The sequence below is a fragment of the Podarcis raffonei genome, chromosome 3 (genome assembly GCF_027172205.1).
Source record: "Podarcis raffonei isolate rPodRaf1 chromosome 3, rPodRaf1.pri, whole genome shotgun sequence".
Taxonomy (NCBI): domain Eukaryota; kingdom Metazoa; phylum Chordata; class Lepidosauria; order Squamata; family Lacertidae; genus Podarcis; species Podarcis raffonei.
The window spans coordinates 107301808-107324477 of record NC_070604.1 but is presented as its reverse complement, the minus strand read 5'-3'; the positions used below and the strand labels follow the sequence as shown (position 1 = coordinate 107324477).

General features: G+C 45.8%; 1 protein-coding gene across 6 annotated transcripts in view; it reads left to right on the top strand.

The window, feature by feature from the left end:
• LOC128411274 (two pore calcium channel protein 1-like) overlaps positions 1–22670 on the top strand; it is a 37389-nt gene that overhangs the window by 13236 nt on the left and 1483 nt on the right. For 5 of the 6 annotated variants that reach the window (XM_053383469.1, XM_053383467.1, XM_053383466.1 and 2 more), the window contains 15 exons: positions 1422–1550; positions 2619–2735; positions 5008–5126; positions 6281–6382; positions 7188–7314; positions 7977–8178; positions 9241–9385; positions 9573–9758; positions 11590–11654; positions 16898–16985; positions 17718–17787; positions 18807–19026; positions 21024–21114; positions 21607–21720; positions 22519–22643. In XM_053383469.1, coding sequence (XP_053239444.1) covers positions 1422–1550; positions 2619–2735; positions 5008–5126; positions 6281–6382; positions 7188–7314; positions 7977–8178; positions 9241–9385; positions 9573–9758; positions 11590–11654; positions 16898–16985; positions 17718–17787; positions 18807–19026; positions 21024–21114; positions 21607–21720; positions 22519–22643 — 1900 coding nt within the window. The remainder of the gene's footprint in view (positions 1–1421; positions 1551–2618; positions 2736–5007; positions 5127–6280; positions 6383–7187; positions 7315–7976; positions 8179–9240; positions 9386–9572; positions 9759–11589; positions 11655–16897; positions 16986–17717; positions 17788–18806; positions 19027–21023; positions 21115–21606; positions 21721–22518; positions 22644–22670) is intronic. The other variant, XM_053383471.1, reaches the window with a different exon arrangement.

The following is a 22670-nucleotide window of genomic DNA, read 5'->3' as shown; positions in this document are numbered from 1 at the left end:
ATGTTACCTCTCACTCCGCTTTTCCCCAATAGGGTTTCCCAAACTTGGGTCTCCAGTTGTTGTTTTTGAACTACAACTCCCATCATCCCTAGCTAGCAAGACTAGTGGACAGGGATGATGGAAGTTGTAGTCCCAAAACAGCTGGAGACCCAAGTTTGGGAAACCCTGCTCTAAACTAAAAAGTCCCAAAGGCCACCACCTTTCTTCCTGAAGGAGTTCCTCCACCCTTTGGTGGGTGGCTCTTTTCAAAACCTTTTTTCTACTTTCCTAGGCAAGCCTTCTACCATTTGAGTGAATCCCTCCTGACTGGAAACCGTCTGCAAAATATGCAGGGCAAAATATCCAGACTTCTGCACTGGATTAATTAATTCTCAAAATACTTCATCATGCATGTGAACTTTCATAGCTTCCCACCTAATTAAAATGTCCTGCTTTTGCATTGAAGTCTGCATATATTGTGTTACCCACAGAAGTTTATAAAACACCAACAGTGTGTAAAAATGCAGCACTCGATCTGCATAATTCCATATTAATTTGTATTAACATGATCTGTTTTAGGAAAGAATCTTGCTCAAGATTTATTTAAGGAACAAGGTGACAGTATCTTGCCAAATGGGAATTGTGTTCATTCTGTCCTCTGACCTGCTTCCATATGTACAGCCTCTGTTCTCCCTGACAACGAAATGTTGCTGTTTTTACTCTCTGCCCTCAAAAAAGAAAAAGAAAAAAAGAATCTCAAAACAAATTACCAAAATGTACATTTTAAAAAAGGATTTTTAAACCCTCCCTAAAACACTCTATCTATCATCTATCTATCTGTCTATCTATCTACCTATCTATCTATCATCTATCTATCATCTATCTATCTATCTATCAACTACACACACACACACACACACACACACACACACACACAAAACAGATCCCGCTCCACCCCACTAAAAGTTAAGAAGATGACTAGGATCCAAAGGCCTGGGTGAAAAAAAGAAAAAGAAAATATTATTATGATTATTCCAAACACGTATTCAGTTTATTAGCTGCTGTTTTCCTGCTGCAGCAACTCAACATGATTCATTGATTTGGGTAAAGGGGATATGTGTTGGCATTTACCAGCCAAAATGTTGGCTGTAGTGCTTTTTTGCTTGTTGACATATATGGGTTTTTATAAAGAATTAGCTAGACGTGTCCTACTGGAACTGCCAGTGGTTAGCAATAACAGTAAAAGGAACCTGCATGCTTTTGACACTGGGCTTGTGGAGACAACCACTGGGCTGGTCCCCATCTTTCCCTGTTTGCCACTTTCCCAAGGGGAAAGTGTTGAGTCAAACCTCTCTCAGACCCAGCATGTCTGTTCCAGCCTAGTTGTTTTGTTTGTTAAAAGCCCATCTCCTTTTAAGCTGCTGCTTTTTCCATTCCAACAGGTTACCTCGCTGACCGAAGTCTTATGCCTTCTGGTTTTCTTCGGAAGGCTCTTTCATTTTGCGCAAGTCACTCCTCGCGACGTGTTCTGGAAGGATACAAAGAACATCTGCATCATGATAACCATCCTGGTCAGTTGTAGCTCATGGCTCCTTCTGCGAGTCATGGAAGGAGCAGTAGCTTAGCAGACTGTTCTTCTGAATGGCACCGCCTTCTGCTGCTCCCAATGTAGCAATGCCATGCTCAGTCCAGCCTGCAGTGTCGCTAGATGCCGTTCTACTTGCACTATTATGCATGTACAATTTCATACTCCTCCAGATTATAGCGTAGCCATGATGCCTGCACCAAAACCACATTTCAGTGCAGAAACTTGGGTCCAGGGTACCTTAAGAATCTCCTGAGCCTTCATATTCCAGCTGAGAGCATCTGCAGGAGCGTCTGTGGTCGTTCCCTGAGTTAGTGAGGCTTGTTTGACAACAACAAGAAACTGAGCTTCTAGTGTCATTGGCCCAGTCCCGTGGAACTCCCTGCCAATAGAGATTCAGTAGGCGCCATCTGTGCCAACTTTTAAATGGCTGCTGAACACTTTCCTATTCCACCAGTTCTGTGCAGGCAATTAAAAATACATCACCCACAATGGTCAAATGATGTTCTGTTTTTTATTTCTTTTGCTTTTAACTTGATTTTATTGTCCATTGCTGTAAACATCTGCAATATGTTTTTATGATAAATATTTTTTATAAACACAGTCGTACCTTGGAAGTTGAACGGAATCTGTTCCAGAAGTCTGTTTGACTTCCAAAATGTTGGAAAACCAAACCGTGGCTTATGATTGGCTGCAGGAAGTTCCTGCAGCCAATGGGAAGCCGCGGAAGCCCTGTTGGACGTTCAGCTTCCAAAAGTATGTTCGAAAACCGGAACAGTCACTTCCAGACTCCGATCATCCGGGAGCCAAAACGTTCGAGAACTAGGCTATTCGAAAACCAAGGTACAACTGTAAATAAATAAGCCTAGCATCTTTTGTTCTGTATAAGTGGAGCCAATCCACATCTCCTCTGGCTGTTTATTTGTACCAGACAGAAGTATGAATTGGCTTCTAGAGTCCTTCACTCCTCTAATTACAACGTTGTTTGGTTGGTTTGGACCACTGCTCCTTGAATTTCAGAGGTTCCTTCTCTCCTCACTTCCCCCTTACCCAGATGACTTTGGTTGACCTGATTGTCTTCGGAGCTCTTAGAATCTCAAGCATACGTGGCGTCCGGTGGTCAAGGCCCTTGAGACCCATCTTCTTAATAAACTTTGCAGAAAGTCGCCAGGTAAGACTTTGGGGCCAGTGTTTCCATCGCCAGCAGTTCTAACCCAAAGAGATCCCCTAGTTAAATTAGCCAGCAACTCTAAACTGTATGGTGTGCATATATACTGAAGAGAAGGGGCCTTGCTTCAATTTTGTCTCGTCTGCCTGCTCCAGAGATCCAGCTGTAGAGTGCTTTCTGTTCTGAAATCATCTTCTGCTTTTTCTTTTCTCTATGCAAACAGGCAGGCTTAAGCCTGGCCTAGCTTTGGGGAAGCGGAAACACGAGGTAAGGCATGGCTGGGTCCCTGAAAATTGGGGAATGGGGGTGGGGGTGGGAATCCAGTGCTGCTTCAAATTATTGCAATTCCAGGAAGGTGGTGGATTCTGAACCTCATCCTGAGTCGCTTCTGATGGCAGCACCGGGGTGGAAAGAACAGTTCTGCTTTAATTACATTTTTTGCATCTCCTTTGCTTGGGATTTGAATCAATAATTTGTGGCTGAGATACCTCAGCTGAGATACCAGGGAACAGGAAGGCACTGTTTGGAAAAGCTCTGCTTTCAGAGCAAATTCCTACTGTTTCAGTTTAATGCAAAAGTGGGAGCTGAAGAAATTGGCAATGCTAATCGTTGGCTGTTATAAGCCAAGTCTAAGGTAAAGGGTCCCCTGACCATTAGGTCTAGTTGTGGCCGACTCTGGGGTTGCGGCGCTCATCTCGCTTTACTGGCGCTCATCTTTACTTTATTGACCAAGGGAGCTGGTGTACAGCTTCCGGGTCATGTGGCCAGCATGACTAAGCCGCTTCTGGTGAACCAGAGCAGCACACAGAAACACCGTTTACCTTCCCACCAGAGTGGTACCTATTTATCTCCTTGCACTTTGATGTGCTTTTGAACTGCTAGGTTGGCAGGAGCAGGGACCGAGCAACTGGAGCTCACCCCGTCGCGGGGATTCGAACCGCAGACCTTCTGATCGGCAAGTCCTTGACTCTGTGGTTTAACCCACAGCGCCACCCGCATCCCTAAGCCAAGTCTAGTGCACTGAAATTGGTTGAAGCATGTACCGTTGTGGCTTCTTGCAAAAAAGGAAATGCAATTCTACTGAGGTTTTCAGCACTCCTGCAGTATGCAGAGCTCCTGGGTGGAAATGATTGGTTTGAGTTATGTGGCATAGATGCACGAAGGGCTCACATGTGTTCTCACTACCAGAATCCAGTTTGGGCCCTCTCTGGTCAGGGATGACAATGTTAACAGAGTCCAGGTACCTCTGGGTCCTTCAGCCTGATTCATACCTGAATCCTGTGATTGATTGGTATGTGATAAACAAGGCAGGTCCGTTGCCACATGAAGGCAGCATTGCCTCAACTTTGGGTTTTGTGCTGTTTAGATGGAGAGCTGTTTGATTTGAAAGCCTGGTTCATGCTCAGCCCAAACCATCACAGAATCACAGCAGAGAACCGGCAACAGGAGTTAGTAATCCAACTGGGTACTTAAAGGATAAGCGGTCTGGGAGTGGCACAAAAACTCTCAGGGGATGCATACGGCCATCTCTGCTTAAGACGATGGGAGCTGGGAGTCCCAGCATCCGTAAGCCGTGATGACTTGGGCTAACGAGAGTCAGGAGTCGCAACAACTGAGGCAGCCCAGGCTAGAGAAAGAGGATGTGATGTGCCGTTTACATATCACACCTGTTGTGCTATACTTGAAGCAAATGGCAGGTGGCCTCTATGCATCCCACAATGATCCCAGGTCCATGTTTAGGGAAGCTTTTAATGTTTAATAGACCACTGTATTTTAATACTTTGTTGGAAGCTGCCCAGAGTGATTGGGGAGACCCAGCCAGATTGGGGGGTATAAAATAATAATAATAATAATAATAATAATAATAATAATAATAATAATATTTGGACGAGTTGGGGGGTGGGGATATGTCCCTTGTAGCCTGCAGTGCCTTACCTGCATGTACCACAGAGATTCAGTTTGTGCTGGAGGAGGCATATGTTCACGTTGTCTAAACAAGCATGCCTAAAACTGGGTCTTGACCAGCTGTATGGTGCTCTGATGTTTGTTGTCTTTGTGATAAATGGCTCTTTTGAAGACCGAGGAGAGCATTCATCTGATAAACTTTGGAGCTTTGGAACCAGGGGAGGGGTGCCTGGCTCTTGCACCCAGACAAATAATAGGGCATTCAGGTCTTCTTACTGGTGGGTCCATCTCTATAGGTGGAAGTTGGGTGAGGAAAGAATATCAACATTGCTGCTTCTCCTCCTAATGAAAGCCTCCCACTTCTTGACAGATCCGAAGAGCATTCCGTAGCATCCGGAACACTCTCCCGGAGATCACCTACGTCTTCCTGCTGTTTATGTTCAGTGTCCTGATGTTTTCTCTCATGGCTTTGAAGCTGTTTGGGGACAGGTAAGGGGACCGTCCTCCTCCCTCTCTTACTCTGAACCCAGAGGCTGCCTCACCTGCAAGGGAATGTCAGGAAATATCTCCTCCACCACCAAGAATCTCCTCTACCGGCCCTGAGAATATTCAGCAAAATGGTACCCTCAGTTTTGCTGCCTGGAAGTTAAGGTGGTTTGGAGTTTTTTAGGAAGGTGTATTTTGTCTAGTTTCCTTTGCTCCACGGTCAAAGCAACTACTCTATTCTGAACTTAAAAATGGAAAGTGTAATGCTGGTGGTCAACAAAAGAGGTTTAAAGACTGTCTCAAGGCAAATTTTTAAAAATGAAGTATAAAAAGGTAAAGGTACCCCTGCCCGTACGGGCCAGTCTTGCCAGACTCTAGGGTTGTGCGCTCATCTCACTCTATAGGCCGGGAGCCAGCGCTGTCCGCAGACACTTCCGGGTCACGTGGCCAGCGTGACGAAGCTACCCTGGCGAGGCAGAGCCGCACACGGAAATGCCGTTTACCTTCCCGCTAGTAAGCGGTCCCTATTTATCTACTTGCACCCGGGGGTGCTTTCGAACTGCTAGGTTGGCAGGCGCTGGGACCGAGCAACGGGAGCGCACCCCGCCGCGGGGATTCGAACCGCCGACCATGCGATCGGCAAGTCCTAGGAGCTGAGGTTTTACCCACAGCGCCACCCGCGTCCCTAAAATGAAGTATAAACACCAGCAATTGGGAAACACCTGCCTGTGGGCGCTCCAATTGGATAACAGCCTTTACCAAAGGTGTCATGGGCTTTGAAGACACTCGAACCCAGGATGCAAGGGAGAAACGTGCTAAGAGGAAGGCACGCTTGGCGAATCCACACCATGATCAACTCCCGCCCAGAAACCCATGTCCCCACTGTGGAAGGACGTGTGGATCCAGAATTGGCCTCCACAGTCACTTATGGACTCACTGTTAAAAGTGTGTTTATGGAAGACAATCTTACTCAGCTACAAGTGATTGCCAAAGAAGAAGAAGATATCTCGTATGGCACACCAGTGGGAAAAGAGCTAAAAATGGATCTGAAAAACCACCCTTGAGCCATGTTATTTAGCTTACAGCTTCGAGCACATTGCTTGAAATTCACGTTGGCATCTTCTGTGACTCTGTTTCCCTCTCCTCTTTTCTTCAAGGAATCTGAAGACTGTGGAAGGCTTGCCGTATTTTTCAAATTACCTTGAAATCGTCTTTGACATGTATGTGCTGGTCACCACAGCAAATAGCCCCGATGTCATGTAAGTATCTGCCTTGCCCCTCTGCATGCTTTTAATTTTTCTTGTTGAGCTGTAGTAATGGGATGTTTTCCTGGTGTAAGAGGGACGTCAGCACCACCTTGGTGACGTAACAATCTACCATACTTTTCTGTCTATAAGATGCCCCCATGCATAAGACGCCCCCTGTTGAGCTTTTTGGGGGAGGGGTATGCCCATGATTGCTGAGAATTTTTTTTGGGGGGGTGGGGTGGGATGCCAAACCGAATATCACTCACCCAACTGGCAAACACTAACAATCGCAAGCAACAAAGCCAAATTGCCGAAGCAGCAGCCAAGCCAAAGCAGTCCTTTAAGCATCCACAAATAAACCGCCCACCTGACAAAGCAGCAGCCAAGCCAAAGCAGCCCTTGCCGCATCCGCTAATAACCCACCCATTTGACAAAGCTGCAGCCAATCCAAAGCAACCCTTGCAGCAGACACCATTCACCCACTCAATCACTAGATCCTGCTCGCGGATGCAACCAATCGCCCACCCCCCTTCTGCTCTACCCATGTATAAGAGGATCCCCTCCCCCATTTTTACTTTATTTGGAGTAAAAAACCCTCGTCTAATACACGGAAGAGTACGGTATTTTTCTGAAAGGCACAATCCACTGTTCAATGGCCGATGAGTGAGCCCAGGACAGCTTACAAAGTTTGTTGGTTTATATGAATCCAAATATCGCAAAACTGCTAAATATTATCTACACAGCAGACGAGTATAGAATCGGTTAGTTCCTAGGCTTTTCTTACTTTCTCGGTGGTGATGCTACTCCTCTCTTGTAGGATGCCAGCTTATGACTTCAGCTGGTGGTACTGCCTGTTTTTCATAGTCTATGTTATTATCAACACCTACATCTTCATGTCAGTCTTCCTGGCTGTTGTGTACAACAATTACAGAAAACACTTAAAGGTAAGCACCACCGAGGAAGGGATAAGAGATAAGTTGCAATTTTAGCTGAATCTGGGGGGAACCGCTTGAAGCATATCTGTTGTGTTGAGCTATTTCAACAGCTTCTCTTCAGTTTTCTCATTGCAAACAGCTGAAAGTCTGTAAATCTTGATAATAAACCCAATTTGCAATGGGGGTTGAGTAGGACTGGGGGAAAAACCCCTATGCCTGACACCCCGGAGAGCTGCTGCCGGTCAGGGCAGACAGTACTAAGCCGGGTGTTCCTCTTAAGAGTGTGTGTGTGTGTGTGTGTGTGTGTGTATTCATTCCCACAGGGACGCGGGTGGCGCTGTGGGTTAAACCACAGAGCCTAGGACTTGCCGATCAGAAGGTTGGTGGTTTGAATCCCCACGACGGGGTGAGCTCCCCTGCTCCTGCCAACCTAGCAGTTCGAAAGCACGTCAAAGTGCAAGTAGATAAGTAGGTACCGCTCCGGCGGGAAGGTAAACGGTGTTTCTGTGCGCTGTTCTGGTTCGCCAGAAGCAGCTTAGTCATGCTGGCCACATGACCCGGAAGCTCCTTTGGCCAATAAAGTGAGATGAGTACCGCAACCCCAGAGTCGGCCACGACGGGACCTAATGGTCAGGGGTCCCTTTACCCTTTACCTTTATATTTTCCCACAGAATGAGATCCGCAAACTTGCTTACATGAAACGCCGCAAGATGATAGAAGCCTTCAACCTCCTGAAGGTGAAGGAGGAAGCAGAGTTTGTTGTCAGAGACGACCGCTGGAAGCGGCTTGTGAAACTGGTGGCTCCCGACATCAGCACATCCCACCGAGAGCTCTTGCTGCGAATATGTGACGAAGAGCAGAAGGGCTTTGTGGGTGGGTAACAGCAGACTCAAGCAGTGTGGCTGGGAGATGAGCTTGCCAGGGCAAATGAGAGGGAGGGAAGGACAGGCGAAGGGGGTGGACTTTGGCAATATGGCACCCTGAGCAAGGACAAAATTTGGCGTCTCCTCCAACAGTATTCCTTATTTTCATGCCCTCCTCCCTCTTAACTTCCATTCTGCGCATGCTTTCAAGTGCACTATGCCCTAGTTGCAGCAGCTCAATCGCTCATCTGACCAGGGCCTAACTTTGAGTAGGTGTCAGGAGCTCGGCCTACACTCGAGTAGGACCCTGGCAGAGACACATGCCCGACTGGCATGTTCTCTCCCTCCTGGTCTTTTGTTTGGGAGCTTTTGGAATAATTAATTTTCAGAGTAGTTTTTACAGTTATATCAAAAATTACTGATTTGGTTATACTATTAGAAATACACTGACATATAATTATGAAATTATTGTGAGGTTTAATAAGTTAACAGTTTATATTTGGACAACTTATCTGCTGTACTTTGTTGGAAGGAGAAAAACAATCATTTCCTTAATAACAATTTAAACAATTTATTTAACTAAAACAATAACATTATAGCATATGTATCCATGTTTGTTAACTGATGTGGTTAAACGATTTTTTAAAATTAAAAACAACAACCTTAGACTGAGTTTTAGCACACATGAATAACTTAAAACAAATCCTTATTTCCTGATGAACAGCCTTTGGACAATAATGTAACATAAATAGAAAACTACCTTTAGAAAGATTTTTTCCTCCAAAAGTGTTTTATTTTAAATTTTAAAAATCCAATTTAAATAAAAACAATCAATTTTTAAATTTTATTTTTTAAATAATTGATTTTTATCCACCCTGATATTCAGTTAATCTGCAGCTGCCTTTACTTTTCTCTTATGCACATCTGGTTAGAAGACCTGGCCAGATCCAGATTGCTGCTCTTCTCCTGTAGGTTTACGTGTGGGGCTTGTCTGAATTGCTGAGTATTAGCCTAATCAGCTTCTAAATGAGTCCCTCCTAGCCTTACTGGCATTATTTTCTCTTTATGGCAGACAAAAAATCCTTTGTACGTCTGGCTGATCTTTTGAATATACAAGTGATCACCATGAAGCTCCACAGCCACCCCCTGGAAGTCTGGATTCCCCATGTGTACAACTCTGCTCCTAGCCTCCTCCTGCGCAAGATGGTTCAGCACAAGTGAGTCTGAATCGCTTGCCTTTCCAACAAAGTGCTTCAGGTGACCCTGAGGAAATGCTCTCACCTGCCCACGGGGCCATTTTGGATGGTACATGTGGCTGGACGGTAGTAGTATGGGTTTTGGGGATAAATTTATTCGAAACGAACAAGTTTGGTTGGTAATTAACCCAGCGAACATCTCCCGCAGGGTATTTGTTTGGGTGTATGATGTCATCATACTCATCAACGCCGTCTTCATTGCATTGGATGAGGAGAACCCCCTCATTTCCTACGCAGAGTGGGTGTTCCTCAGTCTGTATATCGTCGAGATTCTTCTGAAATTGTACACCTATGAACCCAGAACCTTTTTTGCAAGGAACCAGTTCTGGAACTGGTAAGTAAATTCTTATATTTTTGTCCCTCCGCGTTATGAAGAAGCCAGTAGTTTCTCATTCTCCTATATTGACTGGCTCCTCAGGATTTCCAGGCATTTCCAGCGTTATTTGGAGTGGCCAGGGATTGAACCTCTGACCTTCTGCAAGCAAAGCACGTGCTCTACCACTGAGCTACGGCCCCGTCTATTAATATCGGCTCAACGCTCAACTCCGACTCCACACCATATGTTTAAAGCACTCTCATGCCACTTTAAGAGTCCTGGCTTCTCCCAAAGAATCCTGGGAAGTGTAGGGTCTTAGAAGTGCTGAGGGTTGTTAGGGGACCCCTCACAGAACTACGATTTCCAGCAGCCAAACTACAGTTCCCATGATTCTTTGAGGGAAGCCATGACTGGTATCCCACAGTACACATAGCTGAACTCTGGAATTTGCTCTTACAAGAAGTAGCAATGGCTACTTGGATGATTTCTTCTTCTTCTTCTTAACAACAACAACAATAATAAATTTATTATTTATACCCTGCCCATCTGGCTGGGTTTCCCCAGCCACTCTGGGCAGCTCCCAGCAGAATATTGTTACTAATAATAATAAAGCAATAAAACATCAAACATTAAAAACTTCCCTAAACAAGGCTGCCTTCAGATGTCTTCTAAAAGTCTGGTAGTTGTTCTCTTTGACATCTGGTGGGAGGGCGTTCCACAGGGCGGGTGCCACTACCGAGAAGGCCCTTTGCCTGATTCCCTTTAACCTCACTTCTTGCAGTGAGGGAACTGCCAGAAGGCCCTCGGAGCTGGACCTCCAAGGTCCAGATGAGACACATTCAGGGACAGAATAAGGCTGTGTCCTGCCTCCACTACTGGAGAGATAGTATGCATCTGAATGCTAGTTGCTGGAGATTGCAGATGGAGAAAGTGCTCAGCTCCTTCCTGCAGGATCTGGTTGGCCACTGTGAGAACAGAACACTTGACAAGATGGGCCTTTGGCCGGACCCCACAGGACTCCGAGGTTCTCACAGGTGACATGAAAGTCATGGGAGATTAGACCAGCCTCTTCACCAAGCTGGAGCTCTCCAGATGTTTTGTACTGTAATACTGGCTGGGGATGATGCAGCTGTCATCTGGAGGGTGCACTAGGTTGGTGAAGGCTGGTGGAGATTGTAATGGGCAGATGACTTAAAGTCACACTACAGTGGTACCTCAGGTTAAGAACTTAATTCATTCTGGAGGTCTGTTCTTAACCTGAAACTGTTCTTAACCTGAGGTACCACTTTAGCTAATGGGGCCTCCTGCTGCCGCCGTGCTGCTGGCGTGCAGTTTCTGTTCTCATCCTGAGGTAAAGTTCTTAACCTGAGGTACTATTTCTGGGTTAGCGGAGTCTGTAACCTGAAGCGTCTGTAACCTGAAGCGTCTGTAACCCGAGGTACCACTGTAGTCCAATCGTAGTTGCGGGTACCTGAAATGCAAGTCAAGCCTACAGGGTCCCCAGATGGACCCTATCCACCACTCTTGGGTCATGCTGTGTGGAATGTGGTTTGTGCGAGCATCATGGCGGAGCAGTTGGGTGATGATAGTCAGGAGAAGCACATCAGGAGTTATTCACACTAACAGAATAATAACAAGTGGCTGGGGAAACACGTTTGATTTCTTTGTGGAAAGGCCCTACGCATCTTTTGAAATTTGATGGGAAATTGGAATTAATTTTGTAAACCAGCTAGGTGATGTTGCAAGCCTCCGTTCTTCTCACAGCACCCCAGAGCAATAGGAAGCTATATACGTCTGTAACCCGAGGTACCACTGTAATTAAACAAGTGTCTTTTCCCATCCTTTCTAGGTTTGATACTTCTATCATTCTTGCTGCCTTGATTGCAACTGTACTAAACGCTACCCTTAAATCAGGTAAGTCTGTGTGTTTCTCCTGTGCAAAGGTATGCAGCAGGTGAGATGAAAACACTTCTCCATTTCCCATATGGTTTCATGTCTCTTGTGACCATTGGTGCATCAAAGAAGAGATAAGGCAAAACTTGAGGGCCCTTTGTGAAACTTCCATGGACTTGAGCTGGGTTGTAATGCTGGCTCGTGGTAATGTTAAACCATGGATTACCCTGGTAGAAACTGTTGGGATACTGCCAGGGAGATAAAGTCCATCTGAGCCCCAAGCTCGGTGCCGGACGATCCATCGACCTCCCTTAGTCACGCAGTATCTAGCAATTGTAGCGACACGAAGCCTCAAGAAAAGATAGCCACATTCTTGGACTTGTGCACACTCTATCAGCAGAATTCACACAACAGAAGTTGCACAGCATGAGAGCAGAACATGCATATTTACAGTTTATTAGGCGTTGGTCAGAACAAAGAAAAGCATGACCGTCTGCTCCGACTGCTCAGGCAAAAACAGCCAAAAACGAAACGAACTTACAACATAAACATCCTGTGAGACAGGAACTTACGCAGGCTGTTATACAAACATCCTGCTCCCTTTTAAGGTGGAACGGAAATATCCTAACATCCTCCCCCTTTCCGTGTAACCTGTAGTACCTGTGGTTCAACCCAATTGCAACCTTTGTGCGTAAACCTTCAGTTGTTCTCTGTTAACAACCTTAGACAACAGATCAGCAGGAATTTCATTTCCTGGCATGTAGGACACCTGAATAAGTCCTTTCTGAATACACTCTCTTGCACGATGTAGCTTAATCTGCAAGTACTTGGTCCTTTGCTTGCAACTCTCCGAGTTCAGCAAAGCCAAACAAGATCTATTGTCTTGATACACTTGTATAGGACATTTCACAGAAACCCCAATGTCCTTAAACAGTTGCATCAACCATTCACAATCCATGAGTGAAAATGACAGAGCATTGAGTTCTGCTTCACAGGAACTTAGGCTAACTGTTGTCTGCTTTTTGCACAACCAGTCAAACAGGCAGTGGTTGTACATGTAGCATACTCCAGAAGTGCTTGTACCATCCGTGGTGTCACTTCCAAAACTTGCATCTGCAAAGATTTCAAGACCTCCAGTCTTCTGACTGGTGAACCTCAGCCTGTAGTGCATAGTCCCTTTCAAATACCGGGCTATGCGCTTCAGAGCTTTCCAATCCTGAACAGTAGGATTGTTAGCATGTCTGCTAAGCAGGTTAGTGCTTACAGCAATGTCAGGCCTTGAACATCTAGCAATGAAATTCAACTTGCCTAGAATGCATCTGTACAGCGTTGTGTCAGAAAACGCTTCAGCAGTACTATCTACCTGGTAACCTGTCACCATCGGTGTGTCTGCTGGGTTTGCATCAACCAAATTCAACCTGGTTAATACATCAGCAATTTTCTGTGTTTGGTGTACCAGAAAATTACCTGCTTGGTCCCTCTCCACCTGCAGAGAAAGATAGTTGGATACCTCACCAAGATCCTTCATGTCAAAGTGCTCCTTCAGCTGAGCTAGGGTGCTTTGGTAGAAAGCCTGATTCTTCCAAAACATCAGAAGATCATCAACAAAACATAAACAATACAGTTTGTTTTGCCCCTCCTCCTTGACAAACACACATGGATCAGCTTTGCCCTGGTGAAAACCTAGAGAAAGCAACGTTTCAGTGAGTTTTGTGTTCCAACACCTGGCACTCTGCTTGAGACCATATAAGGATTTCCGCAGTTTACAGACCATTCCCTTCTGTATCTGCATCCCGTCAGGTGGAAGCATGTACAGCTCCTCCCCCAAAATCCCGTACAAAAAAGCTGTATTTATGTCATGATGGGAAACACGCAGTTTCTCCTCCGCAGCGATCTTGAGCATCAGCCGAATGCTCTCATATTTGACCGTGGGTGAGTAGGTCTCGTGGTAATCCTGCCCTGGTACCTGTGAAAAACCTCTGGCAACCAATCTGGCTTTGTGTCTGACAACCTTGCCATTCTGGTCTGTCTTGGCCTTGAAGACCCATTTGCTGCCAACCAGTCTCATTCCTGGGACTACCGGTACCAGTTCCCAAGTTTGGTTCCTATTCAAGGAATCAACTTCAGCCTTCATGGCATTAAGCCAAGGCTCAGCATCTTTAGAGGTTAACTCCTGGACCTCTTTGAAGCTTGAAGGTTCCCACACCTTCTCTGAGCTACTAAGAACAGCAGTTGCCATCTTAGCAAACTCATCAGCAAATCTCTTAGGAGGTTTGCCTTTGGTCGCCCTTTCAGACCTGCGAACCAGACGCAAGTCTTCTGGACTCATCTCCTCCTTCTTAGGAGAATAGTGACCAATGGTGAGCAGTGGTTCTTCCAGTTCATTGTCAGACTCATCAGATGGTCTGACTGAGGCCTTTGCGCTCTTGTAGTCTGCTGTGTCATCACTGTCACTGACAGCAGCAGCAGCGCCGCCCACTGAACTGGAATCCGAACTCTGATCATCATCATCATCATCCTCATCCTCAGTTTCCTCAGCTTTCTCAGCATGATCTGCTTTCTTCACATCACCTTCATCCTCCTCTGGGTAACTCTGGAAAATTCCCACATTTCCCCCCCACTTAGGATTGTACTCAACACTCCTTGTGAACTTTATGGATTTAGAGTTAGTCATCCATACTCTGTATGCACCTTTTTCGTACCCCATGAACAAACCATGTGCCCCACGCTTCCCAAGCTTGTTGCTTTGTGGGGTGTGTACCCACATGTCAGAACCAAAGATTCTCAAGTGCTTGGTGTTAGGTTTCTTACCAAACATTTTCTCATAGGGAGTGCAGCCAATAGGTGATGACAGTCTGCGATTAAAACTGTAAACAAAATTCGAGAGAGCCTCCCCCCAAAACTTCTCAGGGAGGTTGGCATCATGCAACAAGGTTTTTATTCCTTGCAGCAACGTTTGATTTGCTCTCTCCGCAAGCCCATTCATCCATGGCGATCTAGGCGTTGACAAGTCATGCTGGATTCCCTTCTCAGTCAGGAAAGCTTCAAACTGCTGAGAAGTGAATTCCCCGCCTCGATCAGTAAACAGACAACCAATACGTTTACCGTGAGCATTCTCCAACCAAGCACAGAATGCCTTGAACTTAGGAAATGCTTGCGATTTCTGCTCGAGCATAAACACATGAATGTACCTGGAAAAAGAATCAATTAGAACCATGAAGTACCTTGCTCCTCCCAAAGAGGGCGCTAGAGGACCTACCAGGTCTGCGTGAACTAGCTGGTAGGGTTTGGAAGCCTGCCTGCTAGACTCCTTGCCTTTTGGAGCAACCTTCACCTTGTTCTCTGCACAAGATACACATTTCATGTGTAATTTGCAAGGTTTGATGTCCAAACCTTCAACCAACTCAGGCATCTTGGCTAGCGCTTGCCAAGAGAGGTGACAAAATCTTCGATGTGCATCATGAATGCAACCTGCATGAAGAACCTTGTTAGTTTGTGCAACACAACAAGTATCAGCATTAGATATAACAGCATTGTCATCATAAGTTAGACAGAACAAACCATCCATCAACTTTGCATGCCACATGTCCTCTTTGCCTTTTCTGATGACACAGACAGTCCTCTTGAAGGAAACCTCAAAACCACGCCCAGTCAGCTGTGGTACACTAATCAAATTGTCCACAGCTCCTGGAACAAAAAGTACATTACTAATGGTCGTATTCAGTCTTGCAAGTTTCACAGTTCCAACTCCTGTAGCTTGCAAAGTCCTTCCATCAGCCAGCTGGACCTCTCCATCTTGAGGTGTGAAGGAGATGAACAGATGGCGGTCTTTGGTGAGATGGCGCGTGGCCGCAGAGTCAACAATAAACCTGGCCTTCCCCTTCGAAGCAGATTTGCTGGCAAACAAAACCTTGTTTTCCACCAGCGTGGGCTTTTGCAGCTTGCCTTTAGCCTTTGGTGAAGCTGTGCCAGCAAACATAGCCTTGTTTTCCACTGGCGAGGGCTTTTGCAACTTGCCCCCCTGCTCCTGGCCACCTGCAAGCATCTTGCTCTGTTTACGTCTGGTCTTCCGGCCTCTGCAAAGGCTCTGACCTTGGTTCCCATGGGAAACAGAGCTCTCAGCTGCCGACTCCTTGGCTCCCCCTGGAGGCTGGAATGCTGCCTGGGATGACATCACAGTCAGCTCCCCCTGCAGCTTGCAACCGGTGCCCTCGGCATCTCTGCATTCACTCGCATTCTGGGAAACAGCCAGGACCTCCGACGCAGTCAAACTCTGGGCTGGGATGACTGGCAGATGGGCTATCTTCAAAGCATTCCACATCTGACGTGCAGTCGTGTTGCCAGCTAGCGTAGCAATTTCCTCCAGAGAGACGGACAAGACTATTACGTCTATGGCTCTCGAATTCTGAGCCTCCCATCTCCCTGTCAGAGGAACTGGAGGGGCTTCACTGACAGTTTGCCAGACTCCAAACTGGCGCAGCGGAAGCGTGCTGGGCCCGAAACCTTGTTGTTGGGATACTGCCAGGGAGATAAAGTCCATCTGAGCCCCAAGCTCGGTGCCGGACGATCCATCGACCTCCCTTAGTCACGCAGTATCTAGCAATTGTAGCGACACGAAGCCTCAAGAAAAGATAGCCACATTCTTGGACTTGTGCACACTCTATCAGCAGAATTCACACAACAGAAGTTGCACAGCATGAGAGCAGAACATGCATATTTACAGTTTATTAGGCGTTGGTCAGAACAAAGAAAAGCATGACCGTCTGCTCCGACTGCTCAGGCAAAAACAGCCAAAAACGAAACGAACTTACAACATAAACATCCTGTGAGACAGGAACTTACGCAGGCTGTTATACAAACATCCTGCTCCCTTTTAAGGTGGAACGGAAATATCCTAACAGAAACAAGCCTAGTCTCCCTCCATGCTCACAAGCTCATTCTTCTCCAGTGCAGCTGCAAGGAGGAGATGCAGAGCTTCTGCTTCCATTTGATATGTGCTGCAGTTTTGCATCAACCACAGTGGTGTGGAGATATTCCTAACCATGGTTTGTTAAAACAAGCTAGCATGACAAAACACAGCTGGAAGAGAAAGTTCCCAAACTTAAGGACAGAGTAAATGAGCCTTAAGTTCACTGAAGCTCGTTGTTCTCAAGATAAGCCCAGCTTTCCCCCATCAGAATGACCTATGGCTTATGGTGTCCAAGCATTAGGATAATGTTAGTTTTCTTGTGTGCTTTTCCCCATCCCTTCTTCTTTTTTTCCAGTGACCATATACAACAGCCAGCAAGTATTGGACATTGTTTTTATCCTGAGAGTTCTTCGGCTCATAAGAATCATAGACAGTATACAACGGTAAAATAACCAGGTTTTATTTACAAGCACTGCTGTAAGAGCTATAAAATCATGTTTTCTAGTGAGTTAAGTTGTTGGGTATTAGTTTGCAAAGTATGCTGACTGTGGTTTGTGAATCTGCTTAGACAATAGACGTAACCTGTTGCAACCATACACAGGCTGCATCTACAGATACAAAAATAATGCTTTCTTTTAAAAAAAAGTTTACAAATATATATGGTGTTTGCCATTAGCTCAGCAGTGCCATCTAGTGTCACATTTATATAATGCACTTAAAACGTTATATCTGCAGCTGTAAAGCTAAGTCTACAGATAAGTAGGTGCTTGTAAAGTAAAAAGCAACAACAATGTACTAACAAGCATATAACTTGGATAGAAAAATTTCTAGTTCCAAGCTAGCTAACTAATCTAGAGAAGACAAAGGCAGCCTTTTTCCTTTGTTCTCAATGGATAGATTGAATGTGACAACTCATATTTAGATCCCAAGGGGGGGGGGGGAGTTGTAAACAGGATGCATGTTAAGATGCATCAGTCTAAACTTTAATGGATAGGGAGATCAGCACAGAGGCCAAAGGTGCAAAGACAGTCTCATAATCTGGAGCTCCCTGGCTCTGTTTTATCCTTATGCAGACCCCTTTCTGCAGTGCCTCCTTTTTTGGTATTTAATTGACCAGTGACACCTGAAAGGCCCATCCCATCCAAACTCAGTTTTCATACACTGTTTTCTTCTAGGTTCCGGGTCATCATGACTACGCTAATAAACATTGTACCTACCATGCTGACCTTTGGTGGACTGGCTTTGGTGAGCATCACCTTTTTAAAATTCCTCCTCATCCTCCTCATTTTCATAAATCTGCAGGGGCTTTGGGCTAGTTTGCACACAAGACAGGATTCAACCCAGCTGCTGTGTGTGTGTGTATGGAATGAGGTACGTTTGTGCAGTGGGACTGTCCTCCCCGCTTCCCAAACTCAAAGCATGTACAGCCTCAGTCATATCTAGAAATCACTCCCAACAGCATTATACATTTGTAGATGATTCCTAGGAGCAGGATGATTTTCCAAGTAAAAAAGGTAAAGGGACCTCTGACCATTAGGTCCAGTCGTGGCCAACTCTGGGGTTGCGGCGCTCATCTCGCTTTATTGGCCGAGGGAGCCGGCATACAGCTTTCGGGTCATGTGGCCAGCATGACTAAGCCGCTTCTGGCGAACCAGAGCAGTGTACGGAAACGCCGTTTACCTTCCCGCCAGAGTGGTACCTATTTATCTACTTGCACTTGACATGCTTTCAAACTGCTAGGTTGGCAGGAGCAGGGACCAAGCAACGGGAGCTCACCCCGTCGCGGAGATTCGAACTGCCGACCTTCTGATTGGCAAGTCCTAGAGAAGTGTCCAAATAACCATGTCTGATCAGTATATCTACTAATTCCTGGCCCACTTACGGCACATTTAACGGGAGACTTTCAGACAGGGCTGGCCCACCCATGAGACAAGGTGAGGTGACCACCTCAGGAGACCAGATCCACTGGGGCAACAGTGACAGCCCCCAGCTCATTGTGCTGCCTCTGCTGCGACCTCTTGGCAAATAAGAGGCGCTACAGATCCCGTTCCTAGGGAGGAAATGGCAGGGGCTTCTGGGTTCTGCATCCACCAAGCATGATTGAATGGGCCCCTTCCCCACCCCCCTCCACCGGCCCGACAGCCTTTGATTCCAGCTTCAACCAGGTGGTGACGTTGATTTGATTTCCCTTCCCTTGTTCCCAATGTAAATCTTCACTCCCCCTGTGTTCACTGACAAGTAGATACCCTCATTTCCCCCATTAGGTGGTGTATTACGTGTTTTCCATCATCGGAATGGAAATCTTCCACGGGAAGGTCCAGTTCTTCGCTGGAAACAGCACCGTGCAACATGCCCTCTACTGCGGAAACCCCGCTCTGAAAGACACCACCTTTGCTCGGGCCAAATATTGCAAGAATAACTTCAATGACATTGCGTCGTCTTTTGTCGTCCTAATGGAATTAACTGTCGTCAACCAATGGCATGATATCCTTTGTAAAGCAGCATGGTTTTTTTAAAAAATGCTTTGGAAGGGAGTAAAAAGCCGCCAAGGACTTCCTATCCTTTGGCAAAGCTGCACACTATAACAATAACAATCATTATTATTATTATTTCTACCCTGCCTATCTGGCTGGGTTTCCCCAGCCACTCTGGGCGGCTTCCAACAAAAGGTTAAAAATACATTAAAACACCAGTCTTTAAAAACTTCCCTAAACAGGGCTGCCTCCAGATGTCTTCTAAATGTCAGATAGTTGTTTATTTCTTTGACATCTGATGGGAGGGCATTCCACAGATCTCAGTGTGCCATGAGCAGAACAGGCCAGCCCTACTGTTGGGTAAAAGTGACCTGTCCCTAGTGTTGAAACTGGAACCAATTGCTAGTCCAGGTGGCTCAGGTATGCAGACTAGGAATGGGGTGGGGGACGACATCCTGTCCTCCTTGGGCAGTGAAACGTTTTGGGCTAGCCCTGACTACAGAGAGTCATTTCCAGAACAAATGCATATATGCAAAAGTCGGTGTTAAATCTCCTTGAAAGCAATAGGAGTAAAAATATTATATAATAGTGTTGTTATTTCTTTAAGGTTTGTAGTCAGGGCTGTGCAAGAGGCTTTCCCTAATGCCCCAGGACTTCTCCTTCTATTCACACTCCAAATCTGATCCAGTGGATCCCCATCAGACCTCTGGAGCTGACTTTGGGGGCTGTAGAGGAGAGGAAGTGCAGGGGAGAGCTGTATTGTATCAGCAGAAGCCCCACGTCCCAAGTTCAACAGCAGCAATTGGATACAACCCTAAATGTTAATTACCATTTGGGAAGGTTCGGTGATCAATGGCAAACTTCTAACAATTATTTCTGCAGCTTTTCTTATGTCACGGACATAATGATCATAGTACTTGCACCTGGTCAGGCTACACACATCTTTGGGTAATCAGAAGTTTACTTTCTAGGACGCAATTTTTGTTTCTCTGTCCAAAAAATGTCAGCTAGATACATGTATGCATAGGTTTCCAAATGCCTTCTGCCCCCCCCCTTTTTTTGCAAGGAGAGGAGCTATTCTGTTTCTATGAAGCTGCTTTTGAAATTGTGAGGCAGGCCTTCTGCAGAAGCCTACGATATAGCATAGAGGAATGCTTTTGCAGAAAGATTTCTGAAAGGGGGGAGAATAATGAGAGGCACTGGTGTAAACGGACACAGGGGGCACTTTAGATCCATGCCATCAGTGAATGTTGCTAGAGAATGCAGTTAAAGGTAAAGGGACCCCTGACCATTAGGTCCAGTCGTGACAGACTCTGGGGTTGCGGCGCTCATCTCGCTTTACTGGCCGAGGGAGCCAGCGTACAGCTTCCAGGTCATGTGGCCAGCATAACTAAACCACTTCTGGTGAACCAGAGCAGCGCACGGAAACACCGTAAACCTTCCCGCCAGAGCGGTACCTATTTATCTACTTGCACTTTGATGTGCTTTCAAACTGCTAGGTTGGCAGGAGCAGGGACTGAGCAACGGGAGCTCACCCCGTTGCAGGGATTCAAACCGCCGACCTTCCAATTGGCAAGCCCTAGGCTCAGTGGTTTAGACCACAGTGCCACCTGCGTCCATTGAGAATGCAGTTAGCCAAGTCCAAATGGCTAAAAGCTTGGGGGATGGGGTGAATTATGGAATTTGCTCCCATGAGAGAGGTAGAGACGGCCACTGACTTGGATAGCTTTAAAAGAGGAATAGGCAAAAGCTGTGTTCTACCTCCTCAGCTGGAGGCAGTATACCTCTGAATGCTCGCTGCTGGGGAAAAGAACTCAGGTCCTGCTTCCAGGCTTCCCATAGTCATCTGGCTGGGCCACTCTGAGGACAGGACACTGGGGAAGAATGGCTATTGGTCTGGTCCAGCAGGCTCTTCCTACATTCCTAACTGGAGCCTAACTTGGCAGATGGGCGAAGTTAGTAAGCATGCACATGGCAAACTTCCTTTTATAGTCCTTAACTTTCTACTCCTTGCCAGTGGATTTGCCCTGGTGACTCACGAGGCAGCAAAGCTATACTTCATCACCTTTCATATTGTCGTGGTCATTATGATCATTAAGTAAGTCCAGTGGGTTCCTGCACCTCCTTCCTGGGGATAGAAGTGGGGGCATTGGGTTGTATTCCACCCAAGTAGGACCAGTGAAGTAAATGAACACCAGTTAGTCCTAGCGAGAGTAGAACCACTGATGCTAATGGACATGACAAGCGTGATATCAGACTCATTCTGCTTATATTTAATGTTCCAAATGTGTGTGCGCTTGCAAGCAGAATAACATTGATGCTCTGAAAATCCAGTGGGATTAAGGTACAGCATAAACATCTGTCCTGTTCTGTTCTAGGTGAAGAAACTGGGTTTGTGTGTACATAGTGATGGGCTGCTTTGGGGGAAAAGTGGGGTATGAATTTAATAAATAAAATAATTAAAATAGAAAGTCTATGGTGTGTTGATCACACACTTCAGTGCCAACTGCCACATGAATGCATGAGGTAGAGGGGTGAAAGGATTGTTTTTGAGGTGCATTATTTCCATGTGTCAACTTTTGATTTTTAGCATCTTTATAGCATTTATTCTGGAAGCTTTCTTTGTGGAGTATTCCCTTGAAAAGAGCGAAGTGGAAACTGCCATCGAGAAGAAAATCCAAGAACTTGGTGTGGGCATTCAGGAGTAAGTTAACCAAGGACAGAATAACATCTCCCTTCCGGTCCCATGTACATGGCCCAATGAATGATGGCTGAGGGGTGCTTGATTTGAATGGACTTGAGCAGCTGCCACCTGCAAAAACTGATGCTTCAGTTTTAATTTCTGTGGCCATTTGGCTGAATGTATTTACAATGGATCCACTTTCCCTTCAATGGTGGTCCAGATGTTGGACTACAACTCCCATTGGCCTTGCTGGCAGAGACTGATGGGATTAGTAGTCCAACAAAGGCTCCCTTAGATGTCCGCTCATGAACTGCAATTCTTAATAACTTTTGCTTCTAACTGCTGTCATTGTTTGGTCATGTAAACTGATTCTTTAGTTTTAAGAATTGGCACAACCTGTCAACTTATTATATATAGAGAGAATGAATGAATGAGTAGGGTAGGAGAGCTTAAAAATGCCAATATATTTCACATCTGGCAACCCATGTGCCCCTTTGGTTTTGTGCTTAGTTTGTTTCTACATTATGAAGTCTCTATTTTTAAAAATGAAACAAAAGAGGTGCAGGGCACCTGACTGCTCTAGAACCCAGATCTATTTTAAACATTTACCTGAGAATAAGCCCCACTTAATTCATTAGGACTTTATTGTGTTTAGCCCTGCTGAGGATCGCAGCCATAAGTCATTTTTTCAAGAAGAAAATTGCATTCCCAGTAAAAAGCTATGCACCTAACAGGAGAAGCATGATCTGCAGCCCTGTATAGAATGTATTGAGAAGGCAGGTGCTTATAGTTTTTGTGGTGTTTTTTTTTTTTTTAAAGGGATGAACTACTAGAAGGTCAACTGATAGACAACATGGAAACCAGTGAAAATGACCTTGGAGGTGAAGAGGGAGCAGCAACAAAGAAGAAACCGAAAGGACTGATGTTTAAAGTTGCTTCCAAAAGTGAGTGTGCTGTCAAACTTTTTAAAG